The sequence below is a fragment of the Bubalus bubalis genome, chromosome 16, assembly GCF_019923935.1.
Source record: "Bubalus bubalis isolate 160015118507 breed Murrah chromosome 16, NDDB_SH_1, whole genome shotgun sequence".
Taxonomy (NCBI): domain Eukaryota; kingdom Metazoa; phylum Chordata; class Mammalia; order Artiodactyla; family Bovidae; genus Bubalus; species Bubalus bubalis.
This window is the reverse complement of record NC_059172.1, coordinates 5,265,664-5,281,168: the sequence shown is the minus strand read 5'-3', so window position 1 is coordinate 5,281,168 and position 15,505 is coordinate 5,265,664. Positions and strand designations below refer to the sequence as shown.

General features: G+C 38.7%; 1 protein-coding gene across 1 annotated transcript; it reads left to right on the top strand.

Moving 5' to 3' along the window:
- The first annotated feature begins 12,015 nt into the window (after positions 1–12,015).
- On the top strand, positions 12,016–13,376 carry LOC102396886 (olfactory receptor 8H1-like). The gene has a single exon (XM_006040129.4). The coding sequence runs from the start codon at positions 12,402–12,404 to the stop codon at positions 13,347–13,349; it is 948 nt and encodes a 315-aa protein (XP_006040191.4). The 5' UTR covers positions 12,016–12,401; the 3' UTR covers positions 13,350–13,376.
- The last annotated feature ends 2,129 nt before the right edge of the window (positions 13,377–15,505 follow it).

Here is a 15,505-nt window from a genome sequence, read left to right as displayed (position 1 = left end):
GTTTTCTGGTGTTCTCAAGTTTTGGATTTAAGCTTCCTGCCTCTGGTTTTCAGTCTTATTCTTACAGTAACCTCAACACTTCTCCATCCATATTGCACAAATAATAAAACATCTAGGTTAAAGGAGAAAAGATTCTCAACAGTGAAGGACACCCTGAGAGTTTCGCAGAGTTACATGGAGAAGAGAAGAAGGAGGAGGGAGATAGAGGTGACCAGGAGGAGAAGAGGGGGAATCAAAAGAGGCAAGAGCAATCTAGCCAGTAATCAGTTCCCTATGTGCTCTCCACAGTCTGGACCCCTCAGAGAGGCTCACAGAGTTACATAGAGAAGAGGGAGGAAGGAGATAGAGGTGACCAGGAGGAGAAGAGAAGGAGTCTAAAGGAGAGAGCCAGATCTAGCTAATAATCAGTTCCCGAAGTGTTCTCTACAGCCTGGGATCCCCAAAAAGATTCACAGAGTTGGGTAGAGAAGATAAGGGAGAGGGAGAAGATAGAGTTGACCTTGGGGAGAAAAAAGAGAGTCAAAAGGGGGAGAGGGCAATCAAGCCAGTAATCACATTCCCAAGTAAAAATGGGTACTGACAATTGGATTCTTAAAGGTACAAAATTAATAACAAATGCCAAAAAACAAAGATTAAAAATCTAGGTTGCTTCCATGTCCTGGCTATTATAAACAGTGCTGCGATGAACATTGGGGTACACGTGTCTCTTTCAATTCTGGTTTCCTCAGTGTGTATGCCCAGCAGTGGGATAGCCAGGACATGGAAGCAACCTAGATGTCCATGAGCAGATGAATGGATAAGAAAGCTATGGGACATATACACAATGGAGTATTACTCAGCCATTAAAAAGAATACATTTGAATCAGTTCTAATGAGGTGGATGAAACTGGAGCCTATTATACAGAGTGAAGTAAGCCAGAAAGAAAAACACCAATACAGTATACTAACACATATATATGGAATTTAGAAAGATGGTAACAATACCCCTGTATACGAGACAGCAAAAGAGACACTGATGTATAGAACAGTCTTTTGGACTCCGTGGGAGAGGGAGAGGGTGAGATGATTTGGGAGAATGGCATTGAAACATGTATAATATCATATATGAAACGAGTCGCCAGTCCAGGTTCGATGCACGATACTGGATGCTTGGGGCTGGTGCACTGGGACGACCCAGAGGGATGGTATGGGGAGGGAGGAGGGAGGAGGGTTCAGGATGGGGAACATGTGTATGCCTGTGGTGGATTAATTTCGATATATGGCAGAACCAATACAATATTGTAAAGTTTAAAAATAAAATTTAAAAAAAATCCATAGTAGAGTAAATCTAGACTCTCAAAAATACAATATTAAAAAACCAAACAAAATCACAAAAAATCTTAAAAATATATATGGAATTTGCTTTAAAATAGGGTCTTTTAAAAAATAAGGTAATAGATTATAAAAATGAAAATTAAAGAAATAATAAAGGACTTAAAATTAAAAAAAAATAATAGTAAAATATATCTAGGAATTTCTCTTGAGCTGTTGTGGGCAGTGTGGGGTCAGTTCAGTTTCAGATAATTCCTTGTTCTAGCTTATACTTATTCTCAAGGTCTATAGGCCCCCCTTCCAGTGTAGGCGGTGCCAACTATAGGGTTTTAATATGCTTCACCTGTCACCTCCAAAGCAGATCCCCCTATTTTGGCTTCTTCTGTTTGCAAGTCTCTTCAGTGTCTAATTTCCACTCTGACACAAGGGTGCAAAGGTGGTCACTTATTTAGGTTCACTTGTTTAGTTGTGCTGTGGGGAGGGAGGAACATTGAGTACAAATATCACTGGCATGTGTGGGGAGTGCTCACAGTGTCTGGGCCACACTGGGTTGGCCCCCGCTCATGACGTGTGTGCTTTTCCAGTCTACACTGCTCATGCTCCAGGTTGCTTTTCAGGGGAACTGTCTAAAGCGGGCCCTGGGTTGTGTGCACTTCCCAGGACTAAGCTGCTCAGGTTTAGGTTCTTGGATACTCCACAAAGGCACAGACTCAGGTGGGCATGCATTTTGTGTCCTTCACAGGTAGGTGCAAGCAGCTCAGGTGCCCAGGTGCTTGGCGAGCACTCTCTCCAGGTGGGTGGTTCATCTTATCACCTCCCCGGTCCCAGACGCTTGTTTCCTGCGTGTGCAGCTGGAGCTCTCTCTCAGGTGTGTCATGTGTCTCCTCTGGGGAGCTGATCTCTGGCTGCAACCCTCCTGGTGGATGTCAACCACTCAGGATCCCAGGAAGACTTGGTTAGCAACTGGGAGCCTGCTCACAGTTTGGTGGAGGATCTCTGGGGCCAAGATTGCCCCTGGCATCCTGACTCTGGCTGTTTCCAGCCTGCCTCTCTGCCTCCAGCTGGGAATGGGCCAGTCCGCAGTTGGCTAGTTCTCCTCTGGTATTGCTCAGTCCTTTGTTCTGTGAGTGGGACAGGCTGTGCCTCAAGTTAGAGCTTTTCATGGGAAAGTTCTCTCTCTCTCTCTCTCTCTCTCTCTTTTTCCTTTTTTTCCCTCTCTCTCTCTGGCAATCCCACAGTTTGAGTTGCTATCTCAGGTTAGCTCCTTCAGATTGTCCTCAGGGCATTCAGGCCTGGTCCTTACCCTAAGCATGCAGCCCGTGCCTCTTTGTTCAGCCCCTACTTGCTGGTGGCAGACATGAGCATCTGGGCTACTTCTCCACTGGGAGTTGTGGTTAGGCAGATATTCTGCAGGTTTTATTTATTTATTTTTCCCTCCCAGTTATGTTGCCCTCAGATATTCCAAAACTCCCCACAGACTGCCCATGAGAGGGTTTCCTGCTGTTTGGAAACTTCTCCTCTTTCACGACTCACTTCCCTGGGTGGGTCTTTGTCCCTAACTCTTTTGTCTCTCATTTTATCTTTTATACTTTGTCCTACCTCCTTCTGAAGACAATGGGCTGCCATTCTGGGTGGCTGGTGTCCTCCACCAGTGTTCAGAGGTTGTTTTGTGGAATGTGCTCAGTGTTCAAATGATCTTAGATGAATTTGTAGGGGAGAAATTGGTCTCCCCATCCTATTCCTCCACCATCTTTAGCTATTTGTAAGCCATTTTGGTTTTTTTGTTTGTTTGTTTGTTTTTTGTTGTTGTTGTTTTGTTTTGTTTTGTTTTGGATTTATTTTTCTTGGGGATGGTCTTCTGTAAAATGTTATGTAAAATGTTGATCCATATCTTCTGTAAAACTTCCACCCATAGTTCTCAGGCAGTCTGTCTATCAGATCTAGCCCCTTAAATCTGTTTCTCACTTCCACTATATAATCATAAGGGATTTGATTTAGGTCATACCTGAATGGTCTAGTGGTTTTCCCTACTTTCTTCAATTTAAGCCTGAATTTGGCAATAAGGAGTTCATCACTTGAGTCACAGTCAGCTCCTAGTCTTGTTTTTGCTGAATGTATAGAGCCTGTCGAACTTTGGCTTCAAAGAATATAATCAATCTGATTTTGCTGTTGAACATCTGGTGATGTCCATGTATAGTCTTCTCTTGTGTTGTTGGAAGAGGGTGCTTGCTATGAAGAGTACATTCTTTTGGCAAAACTCTATTAGCCTTTGCCCTGCTTCATTTTGTACTCCAAGGCTAAATTTGCCTGTCACTCCAGGTGTTTCTTGAGCTCCTACTTTTGCATTCCAGCCCCTTACAATGAAAAGGATCTCTTTTGGGGGTGTTAGTTCTAGAAGGTCTTGTAGGTCTTCATAGAACCATTCAACTTCAGTTTCTTCAGCATTAATGGTCAAGGCATAGACTTGGATTACCATGATATTGAATGGTTTGCCTTGGAAATAGCAGAGATCATTCTGTCATTTTTGAGACTGGGTTTTGGACTCTTTTGTTGACTATGATGGCTACTCCATTCTTTCTAAGGGATTCTTGCCCAAAGCAGTAGATATAATGGTCATCTGAGTAAATTCACCCATTCCAGTCCATTTTTCACTTATTCCTAACATTTCACATTCACTCTTGCTATTACCTGTTTGACCACTTGCAATTTACCTTGATTCATGGATGTAACATTTCAGGTTCCTATGCAATATTTCTCTTTACAGCATTGGACCTTACTTTCATCATCAGTCACATGCCCAACTGGGTGTTGTTTTTGCTTTGGTTCCGTCTCTTCATTCTTTCTGGAGTTATTTCTCCATTGATCTCCAGTAGCATATTGGGCACCTACCAACCTTGGGAGTTCACCTTTCAGTGTCCTAATTTTTTGCCTTTTTATAGTGATCATGGAGTTCTCAAGGTCAGAATACTAAAGCGGTTTGCCATTCCCTTCTCCAGTGGACCACATTTTGTCAGGACTTTCCACCATGACCCATTCATCTTGGGTGGCCCTACATGGATGGCTCATAGCTTCATTGAGTTAGACAAGGTTGTGGTCTACGTCATTAGATTGGTTAGTTTTCTTTTCTTGTAGTTTTCTGTCTGTCTGCCCTCTGATGGAGAAGGTAAGAGGCTTATGGAAGCTTCCTGATGGGAGAGACTGACTAAGGAGGAAACTGGGTGTTGTTCTGATGGGCTGGGCCATGCTCTGTAAATCTTTAATCCTTTTTTTTTTTTTTTTTTGATGGGTGTAGCTGTGTTCCTTCCCTGCTATTCACCTGGGGCCAAACTATGGAGGAGGTAATGAAGACAATGGCAAACTCCTTCAAAAGATCCCCCTTCCCTGGTGGCTCAGAGCTTAAAGCCTCTGCCTCCAATGCGGGGGACCTGGGTTCAATCCCTGGGTGAGGAAGATCCCCTGGAGAAGGAAATGGTAACCCAATCCAGTATTCTTGCCTGGAGAATCCCATGGATGGAGAAGCCTGGTAGGCTACAGTCCATGGGGTCGCAAAGAATCAGACACGACCGAACGACTTCACCTTCAAAAGATCCCATGCATGTACTGCCCTACTCAGTGCCCCCAACCCTGAAGCAGGCCACCACTGACTCACAACTCTGCTGGAGACTCCTAGACACCTAAAGGCAAGTCTGGGTCAGTCTCTTGTGGAGTCACTGCTCCTTTCTCCTGGGTCTTGTTGCACAAGGTTCTGTTTGTGCCTCCAAGAGTCTATTTCCCAGTCCTGTGTAAGTTCTGGTGGCTCTATTGTGGGGTTAATGGGGATCTCCTCCAAGAAGACTTATGCCGTACCCAGGTCTGCTGCACCCAGAGCCCCTGTCCCTGAAGCAGTCCACTGCTGACCCGTACCTCCACAGTAGATGCTCAAACACAGTTCTGTCTCAGTCTCTGGGGGGGTCCCTGGGTCCTGGTGCTCACGATGTTTGTTTGAGCCCTCCGAGTGTCTCTGGTGGGACTGGATTTGCCTGTGGGTGTCCAGGAGTCTCCAGCAGAGTGGGATTTGATTCTTAATGCAAATTCACCCCTCCTACAGTCTTGTTGGGACTTCTCCTTTTTCCCTTGTATATGGGGTATCTCCTCCCAGCCACTCCAGCTCCTCCTGTCTCTCTGGGGTTTCTCTGACCTTGGACATGGGGTTCTCATCATGGCTGCTCCTCATTTTGGGTATGGAGTATCTCCCCTTCGCTACTTGCTTCAATGCTGCACAGCTGATAAAAGCATATTACCTCTTCTTATATTTATGGGCATTTTTAATTTTTCTAGTCTATTTGACAAACTGTGATTTTACCTTGATATCAAGATAAAGGGATACATTTATGCAGTGGTTTTTGTTCAGCTGCCAATTCGTATCAACTCTTGGTGACTCCATAGACTGCAGCACATCAGGCTTCCCTGTCCCTCACCATCTCCCAGAGTTTGTCCAAGTTATGCAGTGAGGTACAGTATAAAACAGCAGAATTTTATTTCTTAATCACTATAATGTGCCTCTCTAAGTGCAAAGAGTTTATAACTTTTAAACATTAGAGATAACAAGGAAACACTTCATGCAAAGATGGGCACAATACATAGAAACAGAAAGGACCAAACAGAAGTAAAAGAGTAAGAAGATGTGGCAAGAATCCACAGAAGAACTGTACAAAAAGTTCTTGATGACCAAGATAACCACAATGCCATAGTCACTCACCTAGAGCCATACATCCTGGAGTGTGAAGTCTAGTGGGCCTTAGGAAGCATCACTATGAACAAAGCAGTGGAGGTGATGGAATTCCAGCCAAGCCATTTAAAATCCTAAAACATGATGCTGTTAAAATGTTGCACTCAATATGTCAGCAAATTTGGAAAACTCAGCAGTGGCCACAGCAGTGGAAAAGTTCAGTTTTCATTCCAACGCCAAAGAAAGTTCAAACTACAGTACAGTTGTTCTCATTTCACATGCTAGCAAGGTAATATTCAAAATCCTTCAAGATACACTTCAATAGTATGTGAACCAAGAACTTCCAGATGTACAAGCTGTATTTAGAAATGGCAGAGGAACCAGAGATCAAATTGCCAATATCCATTGTATCAGAAAAAAAGCAAGAGAATTCCAGAAAAACATCTACTACTGCTTCACTGACTATGCTAAAACTTTTGATTGTATGGATCACAACAAACTGTGGAAAATTCTTCAAGAGATGGGAATACCGGAACACTTTACCTGCCTCCTGAGAAACCTGTATGCTGGTCAAGAAACAATGATTACAACCAAACATGGAACAATGGATTGGCTCAATTTGGGAAAGGAGTATGTAAAGGTTATATATTTCCCCCTGCTTATTTAACGTCTATGCAGAGGACATCATGTGAAAGGTACTGCTGGATGAAGCACAAGCTGGAATCAAGATTGCCAGGAGAAGCATCAACAATTTCAGGTATGGAGATGATACTACCCTAAAAGCAGAAAGCAAAGAGGAACTTAAGATCCTCTTGATGAAGTTGAAAGAGGAGAGTGAGAAGCCTGGCTTAAAACTCAACATTCAGAAAACTAAGATCATGGCATCTGGTTCCATCACTTCATGGCAAATAGATGGGGGAAAATGCAAACAGTAACATATTTTATTTTCTTGGGCTCCACAATCACTGTGGATGATGACAGCTGCTATGAAATTAAAAGACACTTGTTCCATGGAAGAAAAGCTAAGACTTGGAAGAAAATATAGGACAAACATAGTTAGCATAATAAAAGGTGAAAGATTTATATGATCTGAAGAGCAACCAGAGTATAGACAGTGTATTAAAAAGCAGAGACATCATTTCGTGGACACATGTCCATATAGTTAAATCTATGGTTTCTCCAGTAGTCATGCATGGATGTGAGAGTTGAACCATAAAGAATTATGAGCACTGAAGAGATGATGTTTTCAAACTGTGTGCTGGAAAAGACTCTTAAGAGTCCCCTTGGCAGCAAGGAGACTCCTAAAGGAAATCAACTCTGAATATTCATTGGAAGGACTGATACAGAAAGTGAAGCTCCACTATTTTGGCCACCTGATGTGATGAACCAACTCATTAGAAAAGACCCTTATGCTGGGAAAGATTGAAGACAAGAGATGGGGGTGATAGAGGATGAGATGGTTGGATGGCATCACCAACTCAGTGGACTTGAGTTTGAGCAAACTCCAGGAGACAGTGAAGACAGGGAAGCTGCTTTATTGCCATCCACATGGTTGCAAAGAGTTGGACACGACTTAGCATCTGAACAACAACAATATGCATGTTTGTGTGTATGTGTATAAACATAAAGTACTAGGTGTAAAATATTCCTGAGGCTATTTGGGGTATATTTAGAGATTCTCATTCCTTCAGATTGGGCAGAAATTTTTCATTAAATCTATATTATTAAAAATAGAAACTGGGTTTTCCTTTTATTATTCCTTGACAAGAGACTTGAACATAAACCTTGTTTAATGTACTCTCCCCAGTATTGGTACAAAATGACCCCTGGAAAAGATGAAATCCTCAGTACTGCCTTCACTGTACATGAATCATTGAGAAGTAATGAAAGTTGAGTAACCCTATTTAAATATTTATTGAAAAGAACTGAAGGTAATCCATAAAGTACTTTTAGGAGAAAATATGTGTGCTTATATTTCTCTCTCTTAGACAAGATTGTAAGTTTTTTGAGAGATGAGTCTGTTTAGTCATAGTTTGACTATTGCTGTCCACAGCATGGAGCAAACACATATGCAATATTTATAATATTTTAATAAGTAAATATTTTCTTTGCTGTTTTTGGCTTGTAGAATCAAAGTGATGAATTTATTAAGATCAGTGATTCTACTTTATTCGTGTTTATATCTTGCCTTGGAATTTGGACATTCCTGTGCATATTAGCACTCAAAAAACATTAGTTCAGTTGAAAATTCTATCTAGAATTCTTTCAAAAGCATTCAGCTCCATTCACTCAGTCATGTCCTACTCAAAAGCATTGCTTACTGGTATATTAAAAATGGCATAGGGATTAATGGACTTCTTTTCAAATGATATTTTTCTTTAATGGTTAGGATACAGAAATCAGTGTGCATAGATCTGTACTTTTTCATATGATTTTAGATCATTGGAGTCAACTGCTTAAGACTTCTTATGTATCACACATCAAAAAGAAACTTCCTGTAGTGATAATTGATCTTTAGTCTTGGGATAGTTGAAGATAATTCATGTGGAGGGTCCTGGGTGTGCACATATATACATTTGGTTTAAATTTTTAATTTTCTTCTCATATATGTATAACTAGTGCCTGATACCAGCAAACTTCATTTTACAACGAAATATTTTACATTACAAAGTATTATAAGTGACAACTGATGAAACATACTATGAATTATTTTAGGGATTTATTGATACTGTCTTAACTCATCACTCATTCCCTTTATTAATTTAACAGCTTTTTAAATTAATTTATCAGTTTTTTTAAATTAATTTATCAGTTTTTTTAAATTAATTTATCAGTTTTTTTCTTCTAAGCACAATGTCTGAGTCAGATTACTTGCCTTTACGATATTTCATTATCATTATTGAAAATTAGTAAACTGATTATACTTTCCTTTCTTTCTTAACCAGGGATTTTCATCCATGCACTATAACTACAATACTCAAATTTTGATAATTGTGTGAAACATCCTCACTGTTGAAACTTCTTTACATTTACTGTGGTTCTAATTGTATATATTATTTTTATTTTCACTTGTATTGAATATACCTTGTTCTGTAGATAATTTCAAGACTTTGTATAATTTCAAGACTTTGCATTTATTCAGTGCTAGCAAAATCAGACTGTAAAGAAAGCTGAGCATCGAAGAATTGATGCTTTTGAACTGTGGTGTTGGAGAAGACTCTTGAGAGTTCCTTGAACCCCAAGGAAATCAAACCAGTCCATCCTAAAGGAAAGCAGTCCTGAATATTCATTGGAAGGACTGATGCTGAAGTTGAAACTCCAATACTTTGGCCACCTGATGTGAAGAACTGACTCATTTGAAAAGACCCTGATGCTGGGAAAGATTGAAGGCTGGAAGAGAAGTGGATGACAGAGGATGAGATGAATAGATGGCATCACTGACTTGATGGACATGAGTTTGAGCAAGCTCTGGGAATTGGTGATGGACAGGGAAGTCTGGCATGCTGCAGTCTGTGGGGTCACAAAGAGTCAGACATGACTGAACGCCTGGACTGACTGAAAATCAGGTATCTAATTTTTATTTCTGTGTTTTAATATTGCCTTGCTATTCTCTTTCTAAGAGAAAAACATGCCACACTTTTCTTGTTAAGCATAAGAAGTAGAAATATATTTTATTTGTTCAGAGCTATGATTAAATGTCCATATATATATTTTTCAAAATGTCCTTGTATTTATCCCTGGTGTACTTTCTATCATTTTAGTATAAGGAAAAAAAGGAAATATATACATGTCATATGAATATATATATATATATATATATATATATATAATCTATCTGTATATATATGGAAGTGACAATTTAGGCACTAAGTCACGTCTGACTTTTTGTGACACCATGGAATATAGCCCTCAATACTCCTCTGTCCATTGAATTCCCAAGCAAGAATGCTGGAGAGGGTAGCCAATTCCTTCTCCAGGGGATCTTCCCGCCCCAGGGATCAAACCATATTCTTCAGTATTGCAGACATATTCTTTACCATCTGAGACAATAGGGAAGCCCATATGCATATATAAATATGTATATTGCATAGTTAAAACAGTAATGAATTAGGGAATGAAACTATACCATCATTAAATTAAGAGATTTTTAAAATCTCTAATGACATGACACAATGAATGGTATAAGAATAGTTTGAAATCAGGAAAAACACTAGAATGAACAAAATGAGTTTCAATGTTAAAAAATATTAAATAAGAAAAACTTTCTCCTCATATTTTGCATTTATCATGGTTTTTGAGGTGGCTTTTAGTTATAAAATGAGAGTGGATACTGAATATACAGTATGATAATGCTTATGCAAATCTGGAGGTATACAGATTAGTACTCCACAACAAAAATAATTGGGAGAAATTCATTAAATTGTTACAACAGGTTTGAATTGTTTTCATATCATTCTTTGAATTTTGTTATATTTTAGTTTTTTTTTTTTTTTAGCAAACATATTTACTCATTTAATAGTATTACACATTTAAATATAAAAGTTTTATTTTCAAAATGTATCATTCTGCCTCTGATGATTTCAGTCATAGAGTAGATATTTCTCTATAAATAGTTTCTCTACCACCCTGGGCATAAATTTAGAGCATCACAAAGGTAGACCAAACCATTAGGTTTTCATTTTGTGGCGCCTAAGGGAAAAGACAATTAGCTACTCAAATCCAATCCTATCATAGCCGCTTTTGGTCCTTGAACTTTTGTCCCTGAAGACAGGCAAAAAAATCTTTCTTGATAATTGATTCATGATGATGAGCAAACGTTTCATTATTAACAATTCCCAGTATATGAAGTACTCTGGAAATATTAGGATGAGATGAAAAGCCTTCTCTTTGCTAATGTACATGAAGAGTGGATTCCTGAATTTCTTTTCAGGCATAACTTCCTGGAAAATTTTACATATGATCAGGAACTGAATAAAATTTCTAGTCTGATTTATTTTTCCCTCAGAATAAAACAAAATGACTACACCAAAACTGAAAAAAGAACTTATCTCAAAGAAAACAAGTGTATTACAGAAATTGTCAACTGACATGTTTTCTTTCTTTTTTTTTTTTTTTTGTGAGCAAAATTTGAGGTTGACATACTTCTAGATAGAAAACATTGGAAGAAGTTTATTATCACCAGTCTTGGCTGCCAGTGAGTATTATTCTCAAAATTAGAAGACTTTAGGTAGAATCAAATAAAATGGAGATATTTTCAGAATACGTGCACTGATATCACTTAAACTTTTCTCTAAGAAATGCCAAAATTTGTGGAATCAGAAATACAGAGTTGATGAAATCAGGGTCTGCAATTAATTTGCATGTTTAGAAATAAAATTATGGAAGAAATTACATTTTGAGTGATTAATTTGAAAAATATCACTATGCTGCTACTGCTAATATACTTCAGTCGTGTCTGACTCTGTGCGACCCCATAGACGGCAGCCCACCAGGCTCCCCTGTCCCTGGGATCTTCCAGGCAAGAACACTGGAGTGGGTTGCCATTTCCTTCTCCAATGCAGGAAAGTGAAAAGTGAAAGTGAAGTCGCTCAGTTGTGTCCGACTCTTCGCGACCTATGGCCTGCAGCCCACCAGGCTCCTCCGTCCATGGGATCTTCCAGGCAAGAGTACTGGAGTGGGGTGCCATTGCCTTCTCCGAAATATCACTATATTTGAAGATTAATATTATTACTTGCTCTATAATTTTAACATAACCTACTGAAGTATACTAAGGTTGAAATTTATATTTCATATCAAGTATATTAGGAAACAAGAACAGTGCATGGTGCACTAAGACCATTCTATCATTGTTTATTATATGTGTATATATATCTAACATTTTTTCACAGGTTTGCTGAAATCAATATTAATAAGAATATACTATTGTTGGCATTCCTTCTGAGGTCAATCTAGCTTGGTAGAATTACAGGTCCAACTCAGGTTGAGGTCTGACTCAGGTTCAGTTACTTAAATTCACTGTGCTCTTTTTCTCATATGAAGAATGGGACAAAAGGTACTACCTATGTATAACCTCATGAGAATTAAATGCATTAATAATGAGAATCATTTAAAGCAGCATCAGCCATTCTAATTATTCAATATACTAGCTTTTACTATATTATATCCAAATGTTTACTTACCTCTATTTCTACATTTGGCCATCAATTAAGATTTTTTGCTTCCTACTCTCTACATCCCTCATTATTATCACTTTCTAGAAACATTAAACTAAGCTAAATATATCATGATGTTTCTGGAAACACAATTTCTGGAAACAAAATTCATAGTAATTCTTGCTATGTATCAATTCTGATTTCTCAACATTTTGGAGCATTTGGACACTATGAGTAGAAGGAATATCACACAAGTGTCTGACTTCATCCTCATGGGACTGACAGATTCTGAAGAGATCCGGCTGGTCCTCTTCACCCTCTTTCTCCTGATATACCTGATCACTGTGCTGGGGAATGTGGGGATGATCCTGATAATCCACCTGGACCCCCAGCTTCACACACCCATGTATTTTTTCCTTAGTCACTTGTCATTTCTTGACCTCAGTTACTCAAGTGTCATTACCCCTAAAACCTTAGACAACTTACTGACTTCCAGCAAGTATATTTCTTACCTGAACTGCTTCATGCAGTTGTATTTCTTTGTCTTCTTGGGCGCCACTGAATGTGTTCTTCTCTCCTCCATGGCCTATGATCGCTATGCAGCCATCTGCAACCCTCTGCATTACCCAGCTGTTATGTCCACCAGACGCTGCTGCTCTCTTATCTTTGGATCCTATTTGATTGGTTTTATTGATACCTCTGTCAGTGTTCCATGCATGAGTAGATTGCATTTCTGCAACTCAAATGAAATTTATCACTTTTACTGTGATGGAAGGGCAATTTTACCCCTGTCCTGCACTGACACACATGACATCGAAATCATCATATTCATTTCTGCCGGTTCCACCCTATTGGTGTCCCTTATCACAATATCTGTGTCTTATTTGGCCATCCTGTCTACTATTCTGAAAATCACTTCCACTTCAGGGAAGCAAAAAGCCGCCTCTACTTGTGCCTCCCATCTCCTGGCGGTCACCACCTTCTATGGCACTATGATTTTCACTTACTTAAAACCAAGTAAGTCCTACTCCTTGGGAAAGGATCAAGTGGCTTCTGTTTTTTACACTATTGTCATCCCCATGCTGAATCCCCTTATATACAGTCTTAGAAACAAAGAAGTGAAAAGTGCTCTCAATAGAGTTATGCAGAAAAGAAAGGACTCCAAACAACTAAAATAACAGTGATGTTAAATTTCAAAGCTCATTTTTTTCATTCCTACAGTGTATTTCCTTGCTGTCTCTCCAGAAGCAAATAGAAGTTTTTATCTATTTATTCTGCTGAACCAGTGTTCCCTGACTAAATATAATTTCTCATATTTCTAAGAATATACCTTTATAAAACTATATTATAATTGGAAACCAATGAAGCATGTCAAACTGTGGTCTAAATATACACATTTTTAAGGGCAACTGATTTCATACATGAACAAGTATACTTGTCAGCTCTTAAACTATGTCATATATTCCAATGTTCCAACTTCATTGAATTTTATGATGAAACAGAGTTCAGTTTTGGGGACAATGATACTGATCTCAGAAATAATTTCCTTTACTTTATAGAGAAGCATATAGCAGAGTGATTATGAGCACTTGCTTTGGAACCAAACGTTCCAGAATTTAGATTCTAGGTCTGCTGTTCTATAACTTATGTAACACTAAAAATCACTGAAAATGTAAGCCTCAAGTTTTTAAACTGCATTACATAAATAACAATTCCAGGTCCATATAGTTACTATGAGGGGCTTCCTGGGTGGCTCAGTGGTAAACAAGTGGCAATGCAGGAGACAAACTTCCAATCCCTGGGTCAGGAATATCGCCTGAAGAGGAAATGGCAACCCACTCCAGTGTTCTTGCCTAGAAAATTCCATGGATAGAAGCCTGGTGGGCTACAACTGAGCAACTAAACACACATGCACACACACATCGTTACTGTAAAGATCAAATCAGTTCATTATGTAAAGTATTTAAGGCAGTACTAATACATCCTGGCCCTTATCATTAGAATACTGATATCCTTCCAGTTTTTAGTGCACAATGGCTTTTTTTGATGAACATTCAGTTGTGTTTTAAGAATTATTTTTGATTGATTTAATGCACAAACATACAAACAGCTAAGAAAACACTCAGCACCTCACAATTTTGGATTTAGAATGGACAGTGTTAAATATTGGAAAAAAAATATTGAAACATTTAAGGAAATAGAAATGCCCTAGAAGTTATTAAGCACTTTGTATGTGTTCTTCTAGATTGACAGTTGTGTATATATGTATGTTTATTATGTACATGAGCAATATTTCTGACATTTCCTATGTCCTTTTTGAGACTTTCTGTGTATATTTAAAAATATTATCTTTGATTATCCCTTTATCATTGAAAGCTAAGATGGCTGTGTGTTTGATACATGAGAAAGATTCTCAGTTTGCAATTCTTTGGATACTAAATGTTAATGAATTCATCAAGTTAACATCTGCATGATGTGCTATCATTTTGATAGCTCCCTTAAAATATGTATTCATTTTTAAGATATGTATTTATTTATACCATAGTGTAATTGCTTTACAATGTTGTGTTAATTTCTGCTGTACAATGGAGTGAATCACTTATTATATATATATATGTACATATCCCCTCACTCTTGAGTCTCCCTACCTGCCTTCATTGTGGATGAATTATTGAGTAGAAATGAGAGGAATTGGGCGGTCATATTTAAATGTTTATTGAAAGGAAGTGAAGTTATATTTTATGAGGTAATTTTAAAATAATATGTGTGTTTATAATAATTCTCTCCAAAAATATTATAAACTCTTAGAGATAAGAATTTGCTTAGTCATTTTGTGCTCTCCACAATATGTAGCAAATGTATCACTTATTTAACGTGTAAATAAATGTTTTCTTTGCTTTTGTTTGCTGGTGAAAGCACAGTGATGAATGCATTAAACTGAAGGACTCCACTTCATTCCAGTTTATACCACGCTTTGGTGTTTGCACGCTCCTTTGGCTTCCCAGGTGGCACTAGTGGTAAAGAAGCTGCCTGCCAACGCAGGAGACATGAGAGAAGTGGTTGGATCCCTGGGTCTGGAAGATTCCCTGGAGAAGGGATGGCAACTCACTCTAGTCTTCTTGCCTGGGGAATCCCGTGGACAGAAGTGCCTAGTGGGCTCTGATCCAAAGGGTCCCAAAGATTCAGACACAACTGAAGAGATTTAGCATGCACACACATGCCTATTAGTGCTCAAACGTATTAGCTTCGTTGAAAATTCTATTTCTGTAATTTTTTTTTTCTAAAATGTCTCTAATTCATGTATAAAATATGGCCTGGTGATTAGCTGATAGAT